General features: G+C 42.1%; 1 protein-coding gene across 1 annotated transcript in view; it reads right to left on the bottom strand.

The window, feature by feature from the left end:
• Positions 1-15437, bottom strand: part of Btc (betacellulin) — a 45835-nt gene extending 30398 nt beyond the window's left edge. The window contains exon 1 of the mRNA XM_045129975.1: positions 15130-15437. Coding sequence (XP_044985910.1) covers positions 15130-15193 — 64 coding nt within the window. The 5' untranslated portion in view covers positions 15194-15437. The remainder of the gene's footprint in view (positions 1-15129) is intronic.
• Between the last annotated feature and the right edge of the window lie 8747 nt (positions 15438-24184).

Genomic DNA, 24184 nt, shown 5'->3' with positions numbered 1-24184 from the left:
TACTGGCTTTGTTTTTTCTCAAACTGTTTTTTTCTTTTGTTTCATTTTTGGGTTTCATCTAAGCACAGCTTTTATACTTTCTCCTTTCTAAATGTTGGGGTGTCAAACTTTACATATTACCAAAATAGTTCAGTCTTGCTTGTTGTTTTCTGATACTTTCATTCACTCTATCCTCCACACTTCTGTTTCACATGACCTATAGAAATTCTGAGATGTGTTACAATACAATCAGAATAAAGCAATGTGATGTCATAATTTCAAGGGTTTTTATTTTTATTAAATATTTTAGTTATTTATTCATTTATTTCAGAGAGAGAGAGAGAGAGGAAGAGGGACATAAATAGAGAGTGGGTTGTCAGGGCCTCCAGCCACTGCAAAAAATTGCAGACATCTGTGCATCTGGCTTACATGGGTACTGGGGAATCGAACCTGGATCCTTAGGTTTCTCAAGCAAGCGCCTTAGCCGCTGAACCATCCCCCCAGCCCAGAGAGTTAGTTTTAAATATCAATTTTACTCATAAAATTCAAGAAAAGAGGGGAAATAAATCCAATTCTACTTCAATGAGTAAAAGCTCCTTTGACTTGAATGCACATTGAGGTCCTCAAGTTAAAAATTACATATTATCCCTGTCCATCAGCGCAGGGAATGAAGTCAGAGGGAACAATGCAAGCATTCAGAAAGACGCAGCCTGACAAGCCCTGTGACACGCTGTCTGACAGTCACTGCTAATGCTGAGGTAAGTGGCACACCAGCTGGGCCAACTTAACTACTGAGCTACGAGATCGTATGTGAACAACTTAAACAGTCATGTACGTTGTATTTGCCTCATCTCTGAGCCGAATTTTCCATTTGTAAAGCCAAGTACACTCTGTGTTTTAAAAATAAATATAACATTATCACAAAATATTCATCTCTATTTTAATGATTTAGGGCATCTTATACTTTTAAGGCTTCTATCTGTACACAGCAAATGCAACAATGTCTTGCCATACCATAGCAACTTTAAGATATGAGCCACGCTCCCATGAGAAATTAGAAGACAAGCTCCCGGGATCTTATTCATATGAAAGGGAGGCAGGCTAGAGTCATGGAAAAAGAACAGCCTTGGAATGAAATGGAACTTAGATTTGAGTCCTGGGTCTGTATGTCAATCACTAGCCCCATGCTTGTAATTATTCCTCAATCACTAAGCTTCAGGGCCCCAGAATACCTAACTCATATGGCTATGTTTTTTTTAAAGCTGTGCAGGGCTGGAGGGATGGCTTAGTGGTTAAGGCATTTGCCTGCAAAACCAAAGGACCCAGGTTCAATTCACCAGGACCCATGTAAGCCAGATGCATAAGGTGGCTCACACGTCTGGAGTTCATTTGTAGTGGCTGTAGGCCCTGGCATGCCCATTCTCTCTCTCTCTTTCTCTGCCTCTTTCTCTCTCTCTCTCTCTCTCTCAAATAAATAAATAAAAATAAAGTAAAACATTTTTTAAAAAGCTACATACTTAAAGAGGGGAAAATAAATTATAAATTTTTAACTGTGACAATGCTTTGTATAAGGTAGGCATTCAACACATAGAAGTATAAGAGACTAGATGTTAAAGAGAATTATCATTGCTCAGGCAAAAATACCAGACCCTCACTCTAATAAATGGATATTGATGCATTTCAACTACAATTTTATTTGTGTGTAGGATGTTTAGTATAAACAACAAAGATATACAATACTTACATATATTTTACAGTGCATTTACATGTATATATCATGAGACAAGACAATCTGTGCATCTTTTCTAGTGCTGCTTCCTTCTAGTGGCTTCTAACAAGACTTGATGTTGGTGTGGTGTGGCTTACTTATACAATATGGCATCTTTCACATGTGCGGGTTTTGCTGGATAGGACAGGTGACTCAGTTGTTTGACTGAGTCAGTGATACAAATGGAGTTGACAAAGTCAGATCTGACCCAGGACTATTTAACAAGCAAGTAGATCAAAATCATATCTCTTATTTTCCAAAATATAAAGCCTTTAAACTTGAAGTCAATACTAGGAGTAAAACCTTTAAGTATTTTGGGGAATTTTCCCCATTGCATCTTCATTGTCAAGAAGACAAACAGCCAGGTGTGGTGGTGCACACCTTTAATCCCAGCACTCAGGAGGCAGGGGTAGGAGGATCACTGTGAGTTCAAGACCACCCTGAGACTACATAGTGAATTCCAGGTCAGCCTGAGCTAGAGTAAGACCCTAACTCGAACCCCCCCCCCCAACAAAAAAGAAGACAAACGGAATCAGGAATGTGAAAAACAAGAATATTTTCCACGTCCAGAAATAGAACACATCTAATCGGAACCAAGTATGAAAATTACAGGGCAGAATCGATGTTTAACACTGGGCTTTGACTGGCTCTAGAAAAAAAAACGAAACTGGCAAAGTCTGGCATTAATATTTTCCTTTCTCATCATCTCCTTTTCTATTGTTTTCTGTTGTATTTTGTATACCTACAAACTATGATCTGTAAACTGCCTTAGTGTTACCCTAAGAACAACAGTCATTTAACTTGCTTTCCTTTTAAAGTTTTCCTTTTTAAATATATTTGTTTTCAAAGCAGACCTTCATAGTCAGAAACTGCTTAACTCAGAACAACTGTCTTAGAGTCCAATCTCTTCTTGGGGCTGGAGAGATGGTTCCACGGTTAGAGCCTTATCTCTTAGAGAAGGCAGATCCTGGGACTTTAATGAAGGGTCATAATTGCAGGGACATGAGAGCAAAGAAAAGAGGAAACAAAGACAAGGAAAGAGAAAGGCAATACAATCCACATGCTCTCATGCCACAGAGAGGTATGGACATTTTCCCATGGGATATGTTCATGCACACATTGGCCACATAAATGTTCAAACAGGAACTGAATATGAAATAGTCTACTGAAAAAGGATAATGTGTGTGACCCCCAATCATATCATCACCAATTTCTCACTAGACAAAATTCATCCCACTGAGGGACAACTCGCTGAGTTCCAGTGAATAAGGGACCAGAAATGTCCTGGGATGTGGTGTTTTAGCCAAGACCCAACGTTGGGGAACCTGGTGAAAGGCAAAAGGGGCAGCTGAAGGGCTCTGGGATGTGCACGCTGGTTCTGATACAGAGAGGAACTTGGCATTAGGACACCTCCAGGGGAGCAAGGTTTCTGAACCAACAAGGGTTTTTCAAGTTCTCTTTAATCATGTCACCTGGAAGACCTCCTATTCTGTCAAATAAAAAAAGAGGCTTCTGGGGTCTCAGGGCCTGCAAGTCAGGCCATAGAGGAGACAGAAAAAAAATTAAAAAAATTCCAACCTCACTGATGAAAGTCCTCAATGGAAAGGGGGCAAGGATGAGGGAAGAGGGTACCAACACATGATGTATCCATACAAAATATGCTATTAACAATAAGAAGAAAAAGAAGAAGAAACTTAAAAAACCCAGTGCTATTGTTTTTAGTAAATACCAAATTATTGTTTCTCCCAGCTTCCTATCAGAGAAAGTGTCACGTTACATTTCCTGATTTAAGCCAACGTGAAGTATTTGTGAAGACCCTGTTATTTTTTTTTCTGTAAAGATGGCTTAGCAGTTAAGGCATTTGTCTGTGAAGCTTAAGGACCCTGGTTCAATTCTCCAGGACCCACATAAGCACAAGGGGGCGCATGCATCTGGGGTTGGTTTGCAGTGGCTGGAGACCCTGGCATGCCCGTTCTCTCTCTTTCTCTCTCTCTCTCTCTCTCTCTCTCTCTCTCTCTCTCTCTCTCTCTCTCATTCTCTGTCTCTTTCTCTCTCAAATAGATAAATATATAAACTACATTAATAAAATAAAATATGATCATATTAGAATATTAGTCTCTTTTAGCAGATGTTACTGCTCCTGGAGGGTGGGCTGCAGCTACTCCATTGTCTAAGCTATCCCCAACCTTGTGAAGCCCAGCAGTGCACGTCTGGAAACTTCAGAAGCTGGGCAAAGTATTACACACCTAGGATCTCAGCACCTGCAAGCCGAGGCTTGAGGGTGGTAAGTTCAGGGTTAGCCTGGGTTACATAGTGAGAGCTTGTCTAAAGAAAAGGAACTAGGAAAAGGACGAGGCAAACCATGCATCTGGACCTTTAAGCAGAGGTGTGACCGCCCATGGCCAAGCTGTAGTAAACAAGCTGAAAGGCAGTCAGAACAAATTCCCCAAATAAGAAACTATAAATTATTTTAAATTTCTCATTTGTCATAAAAAGCATGACTTTATCTGAATTACAAAATTGCTTGGCTTCAGTTCCTAGGAAATCCTACAGCGATGGCCCTGTACCAAGAATTCAGGGTCCTGATTAATGTCTTTTCTTTGGAAACCATCTCCTTATGTAGTCATCATTTTTCTAAATACTCTAAAAACTTAACTTTTTGTTCCAAGTTTTTGGGTGGTGTGGTGGTTTAAATGTAAAATGTCCCCAGCTTCATGTGTTTGTGTGTTTGTGGTTAAGCCTCACACTTAGTTCCTATCAGGTAGTACTGTTTGGGAAGCTTGTGGAACCTTTTGGAAATGGAACCTTGCCGGATGAGGCGTGTCACCAGGGCCTGGCCCTGGAGCAGGACAGCCCAGCCCCACTTACCACGTTCAAGTGCCTTTCTCTACTTCCTCCGCCACGCTGTTTGCTCCTGTCATGCCTTCCCCACTTTGATGAATTTTTCCCTCAGAATGGTGAGCTGGGAATAAAACTTTTCCTTCCATTAGCCTTTTCTGGGTGACTTTGTCCCAGCAAGGAGAAGCTAACTGCTACAGGTACCTTCGCCTTGGGCTCCACACAACACAGCGTCTATTAAGTGTCTATCTTCCAGTTCTTCTCCTTTCTTTACCTTCAGCACTGTGATAGAAGAATTGCCACACATCACTATTTCACTAGTGAAGTTTCTCAGTCACTCCAGACCATACTAAAATCTCCTTCCTATTTAATCTGATTGTATAACTTGAACTCTGTTAAGGATTGAACCAGTCTCTATTGTTAAACTTGTGAAGAACATTTCAATCCTATGTTTTAGAAATATAAGTATTTATAATAGATAATTATTAATTCATTACCATTTAAAATGGCATCAGGCATACTTTAAAATAGTACAATTTAAAATTTTTTAGATCTTTGCTTCTCTTTTTCAGATAGATGTAGATCCTAAGGAGAGAGCCACCCCATCATACCTCAAAATGGCCCCGGCTGAAACTAAGAACAATTGGCAAAACAAGCAAGGGTGCTGTTTTCCTGGTGAACTGGGTACCAGCACAAGGGTGAAGGAGACCACACAGAGAAAAATCAACTCCTACCAAATCAGAGAGCCAGAGACCCAGAGGCCCCCAACACCTCAGCACGGAAGCAGACCAAAACTGAACCCAACATGGCTCAGGGAAATTTTGCGGAAGAGGGGGCAGAAAGAATGTCAGAGCCACATGTTGGGTCATGATATGCAGAGATATTCATCTTACCCATAACTGTGGGCTAACTCCACAATGCATGACCCATATACCTCAATAAGGAGGGGCCAAGGGGAGGGGGTAGGTCACGGATGAGCCTAATAATGGTACTGAACTGACTGTATTTGCTGAATACAAAACTAATTAATAAAAAATAAAAAATTTAAAAAAATTAAAACATGTTTAGATCTTTATTTTTGTTACTTTTTTTTTTTTTTTTTAGAAATAGCAATAGTGATTTTCATCAACTCAGCTAGCATTCTGCCATGTCCCAGGGAGTACAATTTATGACAATTTCCTTTGATCAAAGTACAAACACTCACCTGATTTAATGAACACAGCAATTCTATTTCTCATTTTCAGATATTTATGAAATAATTTAAAAGTTACCTGCCTATGCAAAAAGTTGAGAATACTAACATTCTGAACATTTATTCTAAAATCTCTTCCTGTATGTTGTCATGCTAATATAAAAGCAATCCTGCCTACCAGACAGCTGCCATTACTATCACTGTGTAGACGAGGGAATGAGAATAAAAACGTTATGAGATTGTCTCACTGTAACAGGCCAGATACTGTGGAATAGCCTACTACTGATGAATGCCTGCCTGAACAATCTAAAACATTCCTTTGTCATAAAACCTTCTAAAGTAATGTATTTCCCATTGCTCTGATACTTAGAAACTAATTTTGACATGCACCATCATCCACTCTTCTAAATGAGTTTTATTTCTTTTTAATTGAGGCAATTATTCACACAGTTCAAACAAATGAGATGACTGCCCTTTAACGATAGGGATTACTTCAAATGTCAAAATCACCTCTTAAATATTTCATCCTACTTCATTTCTGCTTGCTGACCCCCATGGCTGGTATCAATGTCATACAAGTTCTGAGGAGCTCTTCATCACATAAAGTTAAAATAGGAATTAGAAGGTGAAGAAAAAAAATCTACAGAAGCATTTCTTTTTGGTAGAATGCATTTTTCTTTTACTGGTTTATTTTTCACATTTGCTCCTGTCTCATAAAACCAATTAAACTGAACTTCTTTTGAGAGCTTCTGTCTAGTACTTTTTTTTCTAATTTGTAAGAATATGAATTAGAGAAATGCAGGCAAAAATAAGGTTTTCCTATCAATTACTACCTTCTGAAGTATTCAAAAGCAAAACAGGGCTAGAGAGATGGCTTAATGGATAAAGACACTTGCATGAAAAGCCTGATGGCCTAGGTTCAATTCCCCAGTACCCATGTAAAGCCAGACGCACAAAGTGGCACATGCATCTGGAGTTAGTTTACAGTGGCAGTAGGCCCTGGTATACCCATTCTCATTCTCTATAAATAAATAAATAAATAATAAAAATAAAACATCTTAAAAGCAGAACAGCCTAACATTTAAGGACACATTGGTCATCGTTAATGATTTCTTCTGTGATTTTCTATTGCCTATTATAAATAAATAATGTTTATAGAGAACTCACTATTTTGGGCCCTGTTTAAATGGTTTATACAGTAACAAAGTTGGCCCATGCAATAGGCCTGGTTTTATTAGCATCAGCTCATATAGATGAGAGAACTGAAGCTTAAAAGGCTCAAGAGGCTTGGCTGGGGTTTCAGAGCCAGCAAATTCTAGGAACACCGAACATGAATGCTTACCTCTTGATGGCTATATTACGCCAGATCACGGTTCGCTCCTTTTACTCATTCTCAGGAATAGGTATGTGGGGACAACTGAGAGTAGATGGCAATGTTATCTCTTCCTCATCTGCCCACTAGACCACCATCTGTGCTTCACTGAGCTAAGATTACACAGGGGAAAGCACAGGAGTCATCCCGCATGCTCAGATTTAGTTAGGAGTAGCATCAGGCTACAATGTAGAAAGCAGTGTTAGTATTGGATTGGAAGCCCACTCCATGGGAGGGAACACATGCCTGATACTGAAAACCTATGATGGGGGACGTCATAAGTCCTAGGAGTGTAACATCTGCTGGTGTCTGGCTAAATGTATATACTATGCTCACCAAACTGCACAGTAAGTACTTCTCTTAATGTTCATACCCATATATTAATGCTACTATCACTTTTGGTTAGAGAAGTTTCTCTTTTCAGATGGCAGTGACCTTGGGATGACTCAGAAGGCACCATAGTGCTGACAAGAAATGACAGAGGAGTACTCAGCATTGAAATATAGCTATCACACTTTCCAAGGCTCAGTGTCCATTGCAGAAGAGGTGGCAGAAAGAATGTAAGAACCAAAGGAAGGGTAGGACTATTGCAATGCACTCTTCCAGACACAAAATGACCTGGATATCTGTGACCTTGAAGTGCCTGACACTACCTACATAAGAACATCATAATAGGAGGAAAAGATGATGACATCAAAATAAAAAAGAGGGCTGGAGAGACGGCTTAGTGGTTAAGCACTTGCCTGTGAAGCCTAAGGACCCCGGTTTGAGGCTCGACTCCCCAGAACCCACGTTAGCCAGATGCACAAGGGGCTCATACGTCTGGAATTCTTTTGCAGAATTCTTTGGCTGGAGGCCCTGGTGCGCCCATTCTCTCTCCTTCTCTCTATCTGCCTCTTTCTCTGTCTGTCACTCTCAAATAAATAAATAAAAATATTTAAAAAATAATAAAAAAGAGACTGATTTAGAAGGGGAGGGGATATGATGGAGAGTGGAGTTGTGAAGGAGAAAGTGGGGGAGGAAGGAATTACCATGGTTTATTGTCCATAGTTAAGGAAGTTGTCAATAAAAATAAATAAATTTTTAAAAAGAGCAGTGCTAGTTACAGAGCAAAGTAAACACTGTTCTGGCCTCTTCCTACTGAACACTGTCACCCACAATAGCCCAGGCCAGGACCATGGGTAAGAATGTTTCCTGGGTGGTCTGAAAAGCCATACAACTTTGAAACACCCTCGACAGAGGCAGAGCCAAGGATGCCACAGGTTTATGGGCAGTCCACAAAACCAACTGGGAGGAGACAGATAGGAAGAACTTCAGTGTGTTTTAAATAAGCAAATAAAACCTGGATTCCAGAGATTGTTTTCACTCACTTGACTGCAACCCTGTGTTGTAGCATTCTGTATCTCCCTATCAACTATACTCAGCAACAAGTATAGATCTACTGACTTGAGTACTCACTTCCCACTGAAGACTTCATATTCAGTAAAGCCAGGAACTTGAACTAGTGAAATAATTCCTTTGTGCTCTTGGCCTTCACATAATAATGACATTCAGCTCCTGTGTTAGGTGACTAATGTCAAGTGGCTCCACATTACATAATGTTACATACTGCTGTGTCAGAGACTAAATGAGATAGCAGGCATAAAGATGCTTTTGCAGTTTTAAAGATTCCCTGAACCATAAGACTTAGTATGTTGGGGTTCTAGAAGGAAGGTCTAGCAGGTACTCAAATGGGTAGCAACATCCTAGCTTGGCCAAGTGTCTGAAACCCAGCTGATGTTCCAGTGAGAAGATGCTCAGGAATAAGTCCAGACCTCATCCTTCTGCACTGAGGATGGCATCCTGGCCTTGACCCTAAGCTGGAGTGTGGAATGCACCAGAGGCAGGTGGTCCTCTATTGGTCCAGAGAAGCCCAGACCAGAAGGTAGAGAGCAATGATGAATCGTGTGCTTACACCCTACCAGGAAGAAGTCAGGATGGCTGAGAAACCTTTATGTGTCCTTTAGAGTAAGTGAAGAGTTCCCCAACACTGACTGACAAGTCAGACAGCCACCAGAGCAAATCTCTTAACTACTATAGAAGCCACCCAAAGACTTTTTTCTGTTACATTCCAGTCAGAAATCCATGAATATAATTTGACTGCTCACTATGAGTTTTAAAAAAGTTGTGATCAAGCAAAAGAGTAAACCGTTGACATCTCATAGCATTCAAAGAGCATTGTTGATATCTCACTGGTGAGTACCCTAAGTCTACTGTCCTTCCACATCCTAGCTAACTACTAAGTTTTCTCTTCTTGGCATTGGAGATAAAACCTAGGTCCTCATACATGGAAACATTGAGTTGAATATCAAATCTTCAAAGGCTTATCTCAAAAGCCTGCATTTTGACTGACCAAATCTGCCAAGGTCCAAGCATGGAAGAAAAATGTGGCAGCTTGAATATTCTAAGAAATAGAAGAAATGATCTTGCAATACAAAAGCCTTTTGTGAAAGGCCCTCTCACATGCCAGTATCCAGGTCCACATAACAAGAGACAAGGAAGCATTTTTGACCACACCATTTCTGAACCATGAACTAGTTTGGCCAACATGAAAAAAAAAAAAATGTTTCCTTTATTTTCTGCCTTTTTAATGCGTACATACTTACCGCCCACCAATTGTATAATATGCTCTGAGCTCCTAAAATGCTTCAGGAATTCTTCATGCTGCCCCTCCAAAGTCAATAGTGCCAAATAATAAACCCAAAATTTGGCAAAGAGAAAAATGTTCTATTAATATCTCTTTCTTTACACAACACACTCCATCATTTCAAACAAGAAGGCTGAGTAGTAGCATCGGCATACTTTTCAACTTTGACCATCTTGCAATTAATGCCCCAGTCTACAGACCAGTAGCATGCTACATAACTTTCAAAAACTTAAAGAATGAATGAAAGCATTTCCTGGTCAAGTGAGTTGAATAGTTGATAAAGTAGGCAATTGCTTAATTTCTTATTTGATATGCATTCAGATTAAATACTCCATCTCTCTCCAACCACCTGGAAAAAAATTATTTTTGAATTTTTTAAAATTCTCACAGTGACTCACTTGAGCCACCAAGAATTCTTTCTTTTTAAGATACATTCAGGGCTGGAGAGATGGCTTAGCAATTAAGGAGCTTGTCTGCAAACCCTAAGGATCTAGGTTTAATTCCCTAGTACCCATGTAAGCCAGATGCACAAAGGAGGCTCATACGTCTGGAGTTCATTTGCAGTGGTAAGAGGCCCCGGCATGCTCATCCTCTCTCTCTCTCTCTCTCTCTCTCTCTCTCTCTCTCTCTCTCTGCTTCTTCCTCTCTCTCTCTCTTTCACAGCAATAAATAAAGAAAATATTTTTTAAAAGATACCAACATTTGCTGGGCATGGTGGCACACGCCTTTAATCCCAGCACTTGGGAGGCAGAGGTAAGAGAATTCCTGTGAGTTCAAGGACACTCTGAGACTCCATAGTGAATTCCAGGTCAGCCTGAGCTAGAGTGAGACCCTACCTCAAAAATATATATATACCAACATTAGCCTTATAAAGCATACCCATTTTAATCAGGTAACTTTCTAAATTGGGCTTGTGAGCATTCATAACCAATGAGTCTGGGGTTGTTTGTGAATCTACTAGTGCTTGGCTTGGGTCGTAGCTTAAGATAATCAGTCACCAGTTAAGCACAGGAGCCGAGCAGGGCAGGGGAGAGTTCTGCACACCCTCAGAGCAATACCAGAACTTGAATCCCAGTCAGAGGACACATTCTAGGGAGTCTGTCACTGGCCCTTTGTCCCCTGTCTGAGGAATAAATCCTCTGAATTGGAAGGTGTTTTCTGTCATGTGAATACATTCAAGCATGGTTACTAATGACACAGGGCTTTTATTCATAACAGATCAATATCTGTTGAATGACTGAAAGTGGAAAGGAACACTACAGATTACTTCACTTCCAACCTCTAATGCCCTTACCAACCAAAAGAAACTCAAGTTTATCATGGTTTAATGATAGAAACAAACATGGTGTCTGCCGCATGGAGATAATTTCTAGAACTAAATATATATGACCATCACCACTAGGTCTGCCCATTGTAAATTCAGAAGAGTTTTTTGACCTGAACGCATTTTATGAAATAAGTTCAAGGTATACAACATTAAGACTAACTTTTGGAGAAGAAGCCATTGGGAAGTCAGCAACTGCCATCGCCAAAGCTAACAAGACACAGAGACAAAGAGCTCTCGTGAACTGCCTTTACCTTTTTCGTTGTTGTTTAGTTATTTTATTTTATTTTATTTGAGAGAGAGTGAGGCAGAGAGAGAATGAGCACGCTAGGGCCTTGTGCATCTGGCTTATGTGGGTCCTGGGAAATCAAACATGAGTGCCTCAACAGCTAAGCCATCCCTCCAGCCCATGAACTGCCTTTAAATAGCAAGAGAATGCAAACAGGCCTCAGAGTGAATCACTACAGGGTGTCCTTTGCTTTTGGCAAAGAAGTTAGAGATTGGCTTCTATATCATTTAAAACATCAGAACAAGATATAAACTAGACTGTATCCCACCACCCATAATCCTCAGAGATGGAGATAATTCTACTGGATTACTTCTTATACATAGTAACATTCTGAAAAGACTATATTCAAATATCTTTTCTTCCATAGTTCACTCTCAGCCATTGGAATTGGATTTCTATTAATAACTGTGTTTGGAAAAATACATCAATAGCTACATGTGGTTAATAAATAAGAGAATACAGATAAGAAATGTAAGTCAAGATTCTATAGGAATGCCTTTGAATAATCTTAGTGAAATAAAAGCAAATCAAAGTGTGCAAAAGATTAAATATATGCATATATGTGCATTCCATACATAAATGAATCAATAATTTATATCAAGTTACATCAATAAGTTATGCCTATGGCAAATTAATGTGTACATTCATAAATTTCATCTATAGTATGCTTCCTTTTTCTATCTGAACCCCACTTTTCCCTTCGTAAGATCACCTAAAGAGAGCAGGACATAATTTGAGTATTTTAGGATGAAAAACATTTTATGTAAATCCATCTACTAAATGCAAAGTGCACTTAAGGCACATCTACACTTATATTACAGAAGGACATTCCTAGATGGTCACATGTCATTTTATTTACTTGTTGTAAAGAATGTGCTGATGGAAATGTGACACCTAGTAACACGTCTTCATTTTACAAATGAGAAAAACAATGCCCAGAAAGCTGTCACAGGTAGGTACCTCAAAGCAAGTGAAAGAATGACAGAGCTGTAGCCAGGTTTCACATCTGCTCCATGCCAGTGCTCAGCGCTCTTTCTATGCTCACATACATCCATCACATTGCTCAAACTCTTTGCCAAGAGTCAAATAACATATGGCTTACATTAGGAATGGGACTTAAAGGGTGTATGATAGAATTAAGAACACTTCATGGAAACAGTGAGGCCAACGGATTACATCCTCTGGCACTTTGCAAGAAGCAGAGTATGCAGGGGATCTAGGAACAGAAAGAGTCTCCTAGGACAATTATGCCAAAAGGTAGGGTGCATGTAGGGTTCCCTGGGTGAGCTGGAGCTCTGGATGGGTTTTTTTCTTTTGTTTTTTGGTTTTGGGGCTTTTGCTTGTTTGTTTTACTTTTTACTATTTAATAGTAAAGGGGAAAACACCTCCATCAAAACTGAAAAATCATTTCTATCCTAAGTTTTCCACTGGCCCAGTACCCTAATTCATGTCTGAATCCTACCCATGAGGCAGTAAAGTCCCTTCACCTCCTGCGCTGCACCCCGCTACCAGTTTCCTCTCCCTGAGCCCACCATTTGCGTCATATCACTCCCTTAGTCAAGTCTTGTGATGGTGTGTGTTTAACTGAGTACTAATTTCTGCCCAGATAGTTTATTAATCTGGCTTTGATGGTTTTTCTGTGAGGGGGGAGGATTCTTCACAATGTTTGTTTTATAAATCCTATCTTCTTTCGATCTAATTGCTTGTCTTTCCAGAAGAGAATCGCCATGCTGTCACCAGTCTTTACTCAAGGCCCCCCCACTTTTCCCGTGTTCCCACTCCTCCCGAGCTTCCAGTACTCATGTCTCCTCCATGCAGCCTCGCCCCACTGTTCGTCCTTCACCCTGGAGTCCCCCCACCCCGTTTTCCTGAGCTTCTCTCAGATTGTTTCCTATTGTCATTCTGGCATTCCCAAGCACAACTTAAGTTCCTTTTGAGACAGGGTCTCAATGCAGTCCAGGATGGCTTCAAACTAACCATGCTGTGGATGGTCTTGAACTTCTGATCCTCCTACCTCTACCTTCTGAGTACTGGGATTATAGGCATGTGCCAACACCTCCAATTCATGAAGTGCTGGGGCAATCAAAATTAGGGCTTTGTGTATGCTACGTAAGCACTCTACCACAAGCTACATCCACAGCTCTACAACTTAAATTCTTTCATTGCAAGAATCACTTCTCAGAACTCTCCTGCGCCTTCTTCCTCCATCCTTGTATACTTTATCACTCTGAGACTACAGCAGATTTTTAGAGGGTGCCCAGACTATAGGAAAATACAGACAAGGTGTTGCATAGGACACCTTAAGAGAGTACCAGCTACATCCAGGGGATACAGGCACAAGCATCAGTACTGTTTGCAGACCTAAATCTGCTGCATAACTCTCCTGCACACTCCACATCACTCTCCCACGCAGCTGATAACTGCTTGGACCACAAAGCTTTTAAACCTGTCCTTTCTAACCTTGGACCTAAGCGCAATCCACCACCAACCAAGGTGATCACATCATCTTAATTCGCTTGCACACACATGAAAAGTTTGGTTCTGATCCCATCTCGCTTTTTCTCCTCATCTCTGTCCACTTGTGGTACCACTGTCCAGGTCTGAAGCAGGGTTGCATGCTGACCCTTAGGCAGCGAAGATCTCCTCCCAGGGTCAATCTTAGGCCAAGAGATGGAGGACTAGAAAACACCACTCAAGTCCCTTCCCTTCCAGAACCTGGGTGCTTTTTATGTAGGTGACCTACCTAAGGTGGTGGGACCCCTGCGAGTCCCCGTTCCTGCTTCCCATTAGAGGGCGACGGGAGCCTTGTCACCTGAAATCTTACTCTCCCTGCCTACCAAGGGCTCTGGTAACTGCTCCTCCGCCTGCCTCTCTTCCCTCTCCTGTGATTACATCCAGTGTCCCCGCACTAACAAACGGGGGGGTTTAATCTGCTAACTGAAGAAAGGTTCGCCTTGCTGCCCTCTCTTCTCAAAACAGGACACAACAGATTTCCAAGTGAGGCATTTAGATCTGTTGCCATTTCCCTTTCCATTGCTTTCTTATAAGGACAGGAGCGGTCTCCGAGGAACTTCTCCCTCCCAGCTCCAGTACGCCCAACTGTTGCAGCAGAGCAGAGAGCAGCGGGGAGTGGACGAGAGAGGGAGGAAGAGCGAACGGCATTAGAATTCATTTTTAGGCCATGGCCAATCTTCGCGGTGACACACACACACACACACACACACACACACACACACCGGGCAATTGCTCTCTACCTAGTCTCACACTCCCTCCAGCATCTCAGATCAGAGAAATTTCCTCCTCTGCCCCTACCTGTCTCATTCCCAATGCAGACGCCCCAGCCTCCCTCTTCAGTGTTTCCCTCCCTCCGCTCCTCCCTAGGGGAGGGTCACTGCGCCCCCAGACACCCGAGGGCCGCCGGCCAGGCTCCGCCCGTGCTCTTGCACCCGCGCCAGGGGCCACCTGAGCGGCGGCGTGCCCGCGGGCTCCCTGGGGCGCTCGGGCCTGGGATGGCGCTGGCCGCATCCAGCAGGTGCACCCGAGCTGGGGACTGACTCAGTGGTCCAAGTTCTCCAGCCCTCGGCATTCTTGCAGCTCCTGCGCTGCTCAGGACGCTTCCCCCCGAGACTCCAGCCCTCGTCGGTCCTCCGGGGACCCCTCGTGCCCCGAGTGACCACTTACCCAGGGCCAAGGCCACCAGCAGCTGCAGGGAGCTGGAGCCTCTGGCCGGGGCGGCCCGGTCCATCCACCCCGCTCTGCCCGCCAGGGCAGCCCCTCCTCGAGTGTCCCTCCTGCTCGTTCGCCCCGGTGTCGGGGTCCCGAGCACGCAGAGGGGTGCGTGGAAACTAATCCCTGCGCCAGGAGGAAGCGAAACCACTCGGAGGCTGGCACCCAGGCTGCTGGGCAGGGAAGCACCTGGGCGGACGGCCAGCGGGCTGAGGGCGTCCCCTCTTTATCCCCGCGCCTCCAGCTCACACCCCTCTCGGTGGAGGCCTCCACGCGGCTCCCACCCACATTGCCCCACACCCAGCCCCACGCCCAAGGGCACAGTGGGGCGGCCCTCGGCCAGCTCACCCACTCCCCCTGCTGGGTCGCACCTGCGGGTTCCTGTTCCTCCCCCTGGGGGTGAAAACAGGCAGGCCAGGACTGTGAGCGCCCACGTCGACGGTGGAAGACCAGCCTGGACTCATGGCCCAGTGAGCGACCAGAAGAGCCAATCGGTTAGTAGGAGAATTACCTCGAGTTCAAGGCCATCCTGGGCTACAGAGTGAGTTCCAGGTCAGCCTAAGCTCAAGCGCAGCCCTACCTCAATAAATAAATAAATAAATAAATAAATAAATAAATAAATAAATAAATAAATAAATAAATAATAAATAAATAAAATTGTTTGCAAGTTGAGAAAGAGAGAGAGAATAAGAGAATGAGAATGTGCATGCCAGGGCCTCCTGCCACAAGGGAACCCCAGTTCATGTGACACTTTGTGCATCTGGCTTTACGCAGATACTAAAGAATAGAACCTAGGACATCATGCTTTGCAAGCAAGCACTATTAACCACTGGGCCATATCTCCAAACCCCTATATTTTCATTTATTCATTATACCCCTTGCTTTGGTTGGTTTATACAAAGGAGAATTTTTGCTTGTGGCTTACATAGCCCTACCTTGCTTTATCATGCCTCATCATGGTAAGAGGAAATCTAGTCAATGTGCACCAAGCAAGTTCTCGAACTCAAAGATATCCTCAAAGATTTTCAAAGATGGAAAGAAACATCCAGTCTTACCTTATATTATTGATGTGTTTGCCTCTGAAATAACCAAGGGCTGCTAGTGTTTGTCTGGTAAATGCATGTTCTCCCCCTTTCCTTCAGAAGTCACGTTTCTTTGGTATCCAAAGGAGAGTAAACAGTATTTTACATAAGAAGAGTAGGGCAGGTGTCTCTCCCTTCCTAACCAATCCATTGCTTAAACGAGGCAAATAATCATGCATTTCTCTTCCACAGGGGACAATTCATTTCCAAACCAATTCGATTTTTTTTACTGCCTCAGGCAACCAATGTATCTGGAGAAATAAAGACCAGCTCTTCACTTTTCACATCGCATTCAAGTTTCTCGGGACACATCATACAGCACTGGGAGAGAGACACTTGTGTGATAGAGAGAGAAAAGAGCTGAGCTAGGAAGCCAAGGGATCTGGGAATCACCCTCCCCCTCCAGCACGCGTGCCCTTCCTTTGCCTTCCTTCGCAATGTCAATTCCACATCAAGGCATCTCTTGCACCGAGATGTCACTGTAGCCAACAACCACCCTCTTAGCCCTAGTTGAACTCTGTGATACTGTTTCCTTTCCTGTGAATACTAATAAAAATATAGCACTTCTAAACAAAATGTACGAAATACTGGTTGAGTATTGTAAAGTGTCAGGATGTGACATAGATATCCATCCCCCAGGCCCTTCCAATGGTAAATTAACGTTTCAGGCCAATAGAGTATGAAATAGTGTAATTTAATATACTGATTAGGTCACACAAATTAATAACTCTGTTCATGCAGGCTTTATTTATTTCCAAAAATGAAAAAAAAAGTGTTTCCAAGAAGAAATATGCCTCAAAGTTTCCTGCCCTCAGAGATCTATTTTCTTCAAAGTCAAGAGAATATCCATTTCTTTCTTTCTTTTCTTTTTCCTCCTTCTCTCTTCCCTCTCCCCAACAACCCAGCTTATTTATGGGGGAAGTTAAATCTGAGGTCCAAACATTAGGTTTGGAAAGACTGAAGATAAAGACTGATCTTCCTGTGCCCTCATGAACCTAAGCTGTGACCCAGTGATTTAGACTGTGAGCTGACCTGTCGCCAAAAGATAGATCAGGGTTGGGGCAATGGCTCAGTCAATAAAGCCCTTGGTGCACTGTGAGGACCTGAGTTAAGATCTACAGCACCCACAAAAATGCCAGGTGGAACCTAGCAGCCCACTTGTAATCCCAGTGCTTACTAGGTGGAGACAGGAGATCTGTGGGGCTAGCTGGAGTAGCCAAATCAGCAAGCTGTGCATTCAATTGAGAGATCTTGCCTCATAAACAAGGTGGAAAGTAATTGAGAAAGGCCCTGGTTATCAACCTCTGCTCTCCTCACACATGTAAACACACATACATACATGCACATACCATACACACACACACACACACACACACACACAATCAATAAATAATGCAATAAAAATAATGCAATAAAAAAATACCTAGGCATCACGATAGTGGAACTTGTCAGAGGAATGCAAAAACACTGTCTTCTGACATCAGCATGGTCCTGAACTCATAGCAGCTGTGGTTTCCTGCCCAAGACTGAACATGTCAATATTTCACCATGAGTGGGAGAGGAGTTCATGAGACCACACCTCCCAGAGTGGTAACGGCAGATAATAGTGGTTGCGAGATGAGGAGTCATGTTCTTCAGCGGTGTAGCTATTGGTAAATGGTCCTTGATGCAGCAACTTTCCACCTATGATCATACAAGCAACCCTAACTCAGCTCAGTGGATTGAAAGAAAGAAAGGGGTTTTACTGGGAGGAGGATAAGAGCAGATCATGGAGGGATATAAAATCAAAATGTATGAATGTGTCAAAAATAAAATTTTAAAGATAGAACTCGTATCCACCAAGCTAGACATTGCTTGAATGGTGTCTTCCCTGTGCCTGATGGGCCAGGCACGACCACTATTCCCAAGGCTCATCTGAGGCTCAAGGAGATCCCTTTGATAGGCCTTCAAGCACCACCCTTTCTTTCCACACAGAGCAGCCTCCATCAGGGACATTCTTCCCCTCTTCTAGACAAGACACATAAACAGACACAGAGACAATGGAAAATTCTAGAATGCATTCACTCTAGGCCAACATATTGCCCAAATTATGATTATAAACCATAAACTCAGTAGTACCAGAAGGTTTCAGAGTGGCCGCCAATCTGACTTAATTGAATAAGAGTGAATTAACATCGTTTTAAACTGTGTTTTGGGTTGGAGAGATGGTTTAGTGGTTAAGGCACTTGACTGTGAAGAGAGAAGGACCCAGATTCGACTCCCCAGAACCCATGTAAGCCAGATGCACAAGGTGATGCATGAATGCAGGTGGCATGGGCACACAAGGTGGCGCACACATCTGGAGTTCATTTGCACTGGTTAAGGCCCTGGCATGCAATTCTCTCTCTTGCTTTCATTATCTCTCTCTCTCTCAAATAAAAAAGCAGAAAAAATATATTTTACCATAATGATAAATAGCATGTATTATATATGATTAAAATTAATTACATGTGAATAGAGCAAAAATTAGAAATTACTGAGTTAGTATCTAAAAAAAATCAGTGGAAAATTATTGCTCAAAATCTATATTTACTTGATTATGTTTTAAAATCTAACAATTTTGTGGGAGAAGAGTCATTATTGTTTTTGCTGTTTCTTGACCACTTTATGGTACCTTCCTGTTCAGCTGTTTGGGGGCATCTACTTTTTTATATGCTAGCCTATTTGACTTGTTATCTTTCTTTAAATGGTAGCTTATATAAGTTCAATAAATCTCAAATATAATCCCTTCTCTAATACTAAATCTGATAGCTTCAGTTCACCTTTTCTTTGACCATATTCACACAAAATCTAAAAGTAAAAAGTCTCTGAGGTCTGTGGTCTAAACACAAACAAACAAAAAACTCTGGCCTCTTTGGTGCCAGACCAAGTGATGGGCTAATTAAGCAAGTGCTTAAGAAGGACAATTCTAATTCTGTACTATGAGCAAGTCCTAACATCCCTGTCTAATACACATGCTACTTGGGTCCATCTTCTCCTGTGTGGCCGCAGATTCCCACCAGTGCAGACACCCGTGGTGGGACAACACGCGTGGAATATGATGGGTTTGGGAGTTTGTTCAGGTCTGTTCCAAGTGGAGCTGGGTCATCAGAGGGATGAATCACACATCACTTGCTGCTCTGGGCCTCAGTTTCCTCATCTACAAAATGTCATGGTAATGACTTATACAGCTTTGATGGCTCACAATGACAGATACTTTCAAGGCCATAATCCTATGAGAAATTATTCAGTGAATTATAGTCACCATGCTGTTCAGTTTTACAGAGTGCATAGAGAAAACATCAGGAACTGGTTTCCTTACTAATCCTTCCTTACTAATGGTGGAGATGGAGGGAAGGAAATACCACAGACTAAGGCTGCCCCGGGACAGGAGCACTGAGCTGCATTTCCATAGCCTCCCCCATCCCTCATTTATCCTCTCCCCTTCAGCCCCCTTCTGCTTTTTTCCATGGCCAAGATATCATGTCACTCAGGACATAATCTTCTATTGAAAAGTGTCATTGTGTCCTTTGATATCACTGAATAGCATAGACTAGATAGATTTATGAGAAAGAGAGACCAGGAAGTCCAAGAGCATCTCACCAGTGTGTGATGAAGGCCTTCCTCTTCCTCATTAGATGACGGGATGCATCATATGACAAGCAGAGAATGCGTTCCATCCTGGGTCTGGTCCTCTTATGAAGCCAACGATGCTTCTATGATCTCATCAGATCCCAACAATTACCCAATGACCCCACCTCTCAATATCATTAGCATAAGTTTGCTGATTAGCTTTCCAAAGCATGAACTTTTGTTCAAATCATTCAAGCCACAGGCCCCTCACTTTCCTGTATTTCTCTCATACAAAATATTTTCATTTTATCTCTGTAACCTTGAAGTCTTTATTCAGTCCAGCACCAATCCCAAGTCCAAAGTCTAAAGGCTCATTTAAATCAGATATGAGACTGAATGTAGGATTCATCCTAGGGAATATTCATATTGCTGTGAAGTTTTGTACTTCCAAACACAGAACTTGAATCGGCACAGGACAGACATCCCATTCCAAAAGAGAGAAATCGGTAAATGAAAGGAGTAACAAACCTCCAAAATCCAAAACCCAACAGAAAAAAGTAACGTTGTTTTAAATTCACAGTATAACCTCCTTTGGTTTCCTATTCCACACATTTGTGCACAAGCTGAGCCCCCAAACCTCAGGCAACCCCACCCCAAGGGCCTTCCTGAGGTCAGTCCATACTTTTGCTCTCTCAGGTTAAGACTTCTTGTCTGCAACTCTCCTGGGCTATCATTACTCACTGTAGCTCTAGAGTCTCACTCACAGTGGTTCCAGGAACCTTTGTCCTAGTAAAGTCTCTTGGCAATGGTTCTGTCCCTGGTGACAAGGTCTGCCCTGGGCTTCTGGGCCATCATGACATCCTGGAAAATCTAGGTGAAGGAAGGCATGCCCCACAACTCTTGCATTCTTCAGCTCTTCAGAATTAACATCATCTTGGTGGATCTGCCTTCCAGGACAATAGGAGGATCCTCACCTGAGGCCATTTAAACCACAGCCAGGGCAGGATCCCTGTGCCCCGCTGCAGTAGCTGACACTTGAGGCTGTCCCAAATGTGAGCCCATGGAGGGGATCCTAGGCTGGTTCCCTGAAGCCATCCTACCACCTAGCATTTTGGATCTGTGATGAGAGGAATGTCTCACAAGTCTTTCTCTGAGCATCTCAGTAATAGCTTCTATCCACATTAAGTCCTCTTTAATCCATGATAATCTCCTTAGCATATGATTTCTAGTCACACCCTTGGTTTTTGTCTCCTGAGATGTTCCTTCATTCTCTACCTTATGGCCAGGCTGATAATTTCCCAGATCATTCTGCACTCTTTCCCCTTTAGTTATAAATTTCTGTCTAAATCATTGCTTTGCCCTCTCATTTTCTATTAGGCCATTAAACCCAGCCACATATAAGCCTGAATGCTTTACTCTTTAGAAATTTCTTTCACTCGACATCCTAGTTTATTGCTCTGAAGTTCTAAGCTCCATAAAGTCTTAGTGCTTGGACACAAAGCAGCCAAGTTCTTTGAAACTTTATAACAAAGATTGACTTTAATCCTGTTTCCAATCCTCATCAGAACTTCCTTTTATTGACCATATTTCTGTCAGCATGTAATCTGGTCATGATCATGGGTCACCTCTGAGAAGTTCTGAGCTCTCCATGGTCCTCTTTGATCCTCATTGTAAACCACCACCCCTCCATGCTCCATTACAAGCAATACAGATTTCTAGCATTGAGTTCAAAACTATCCTAGCCTCTCACCAGTTCCAAAGTCACTTCCACACAGACTTCCAAGATCCAAAGAAATAAACTGATATTTTAAGTTGAAAAAAAGTTCAATTAAATTCTAACAAACCAAGTAGTTTAGTTTTTCATGATCATTTTCCCTCCTTCCTCCAACATCTTAAGGAAGGAAAATAGTGAAAGGAGAAAGGAAAGAAAAAACAGCAAAGAAATGAATATGCTTAAATTATAATTATTTTAAAATATCTTTCATGAAATCAGAATGGCATTGTGAAACATTAAAAGCATGACAAGAAAGGTTATTTCTAAGCACGAGGCATGCTCATTTCTCAGCCTCCCCTTGTTTTCAGGTGAAAATACTAATAGACATGGTCGTGACCTCAACAAAATTCAATGGCCCTCAGGATTCTCCCAAACAATTCATTTATGTTCTTAGCCCAACAATTTTCAGAATTTAAGATTTTTCATAGACAATTATGTACATTCCTTAAGTGATATTTTAAGTTGTTTTCATAATTCTTTTAGTGTAATTTATTCTGAAGTGTTTCTTTAATCTTATACTACATATTCACCATCTGTCTATAGACACAATACTTTAAATGTTGAAGCTGATATAAAATATTCAGAATGACTTGGCATGAAATGTAATATACCTGTAGAAAATTCTGATATTATTCCTATTGTTTGAGCCTAATAAAAGTTTCTACTGACCACTCTATCAATGATGACAAGAAAATGTTAATAATTTTGAGGATCATTACCTTGCATAGTTATTTTTATAATGTGTCATTATTTTTGAAATTCAAAGGCACATGATTTATGATACAAAAGATATACAAACTAGTGAAAATGAAGGCAGCATTGCTCTCTAAATTTGCTGGCTTCTGCATCTTTTAGGTACCAGTGCTCTTTTCTGTCAGGAATTCCATCAGGACTCCACAGTACCTCCAGGTGTCATGCTGCACAGGGTCTACTTGGCTACAATAGTTTTTTGGTTTTTTTTTTTCCCAAATTTTGTTTCTGTTGATCCTTATAGTAACACATAAGAAAAAGAAATCTCCATTTGGCTTGACAGAATAAATCATACTAAGCGGACTCCCACAAGCACAGAAAGACAGAGGCTATATGTTCTCCTTCACCTGTGGTTCCTAAACTGGAAAAACCCGAGTTGCAGGCAGACCTGACAACCATCTCGAGGGACAGATAAGAGGGATGAAAGGGCTCAGGGAAGGGGAGCAGGAGGGTATGGGGAGATACACACAAAGCCAAATCCAAAATGAATTGGTATCATAGAAACTTTCCTCCTGGATAACAGAATAAAAGATATACTCCTCAATAGGATGGATCATGGAGGGACTGTCCTAGTAAAAAAGGGACCTGGAGAGGGTGGGATGCAGCCTAACCCTAAAATATTTAACCCTCTCTTATAACTCTCAGTACTAGAAATACATTGAGCTGTTAATCAGAGAGACTTAAAAGGTCCCCAAAACAAACAGGCTTCTGTCAAAGCACTTGATGACCCACCTGAAGTAAAAGGTAAGACCCTGTTGCTGGAGACACCACACGCTGCTGACACAGAACACCGAGAGACCTGGCTGGATCTGGAAGGAAGGCAGCTCCCAGATTATTAACTCACATAGTGATGAAAAGTACAACATGAGCTGCTGGGGGGAGATGGCCAAGAGTGAGGCTATACACATCAACATCTGCCTAAGTTAACAATGCTTACCCCCTTTAACCTAGCCTGATCTCACTCCCCATTGGAGAATCGGTTTTGGTTTTTCAGAAAGCAGCGAGAAACAAAGACAACCAAAATCTATCAGCAAGACAAGAATAGATCAGTGACTCCCTGACAGGGGATGAACCACCGATCACACAGCAGCCAGGACCCAGGCCAAATCACAGAGGAATTGGCAAGATGACAAAGAGAGCTGCTTCCCTGAGGAAGCCTAACAACGCAGCCAGGGTGATGGAGACAGACACTCAAAATGCAGCAAAGCAGAAATCCAGAAGCTACTGAGAGCTCAACACTAAAGCAGACCTAAAGCATACCCACCCACCAAGGCTTTGGGAATTTTGCAGAAGAAGGGGCAGAAAGAATGTAAAAGTGGGAGGGAATAACCAGGGGCATTGCCCCCCCAACAATGACTGACTGCTTCTCTTACAACCCATAACCCATAACTCCATGGTAAATAGCAGCAATCCCACTACGGAGGGCCCTCAGTGGAGTGAGGTCAGGGAGGAGGGACATGATGGTACCAACACATGATGTATAAATATAAAGTTTCTACTTAGTTAAAAAAAGAAAAATAATGGAGCTAAATAGAGAGTTCTCAAAGGAAGAAATACGAATGGCATATAAGCAGCTAAAAAAATGTTCTACATCACTAGTCATCAGGGAAATGCAGATTAAAACTACATTGAGATTCCATCTCACTTCTGTCAGATTGGCTACCATCATGAAAACAAATGATCATAAATGTTGGCAGGGATGTGGAAAAAGAGGAACCCTTCTACACTGCTGGTGGGAATGCAATCTGGTCCAGCCATTGTGGAAATCAGTGTGGAGGCTCCTAAAACAGCTAAAGATTGATCTACCATATGA

Source organism: Jaculus jaculus, chromosome 11 (genome assembly GCF_020740685.1).
Source record: "Jaculus jaculus isolate mJacJac1 chromosome 11, mJacJac1.mat.Y.cur, whole genome shotgun sequence".
In the NCBI taxonomy this organism is placed as follows: Eukaryota; Metazoa; Chordata; class Mammalia; order Rodentia; family Dipodidae; genus Jaculus; species Jaculus jaculus.
The sequence above is the reverse complement of the archived record's forward strand: the minus strand, read 5'-3'. Positions and strand labels throughout refer to the sequence as shown.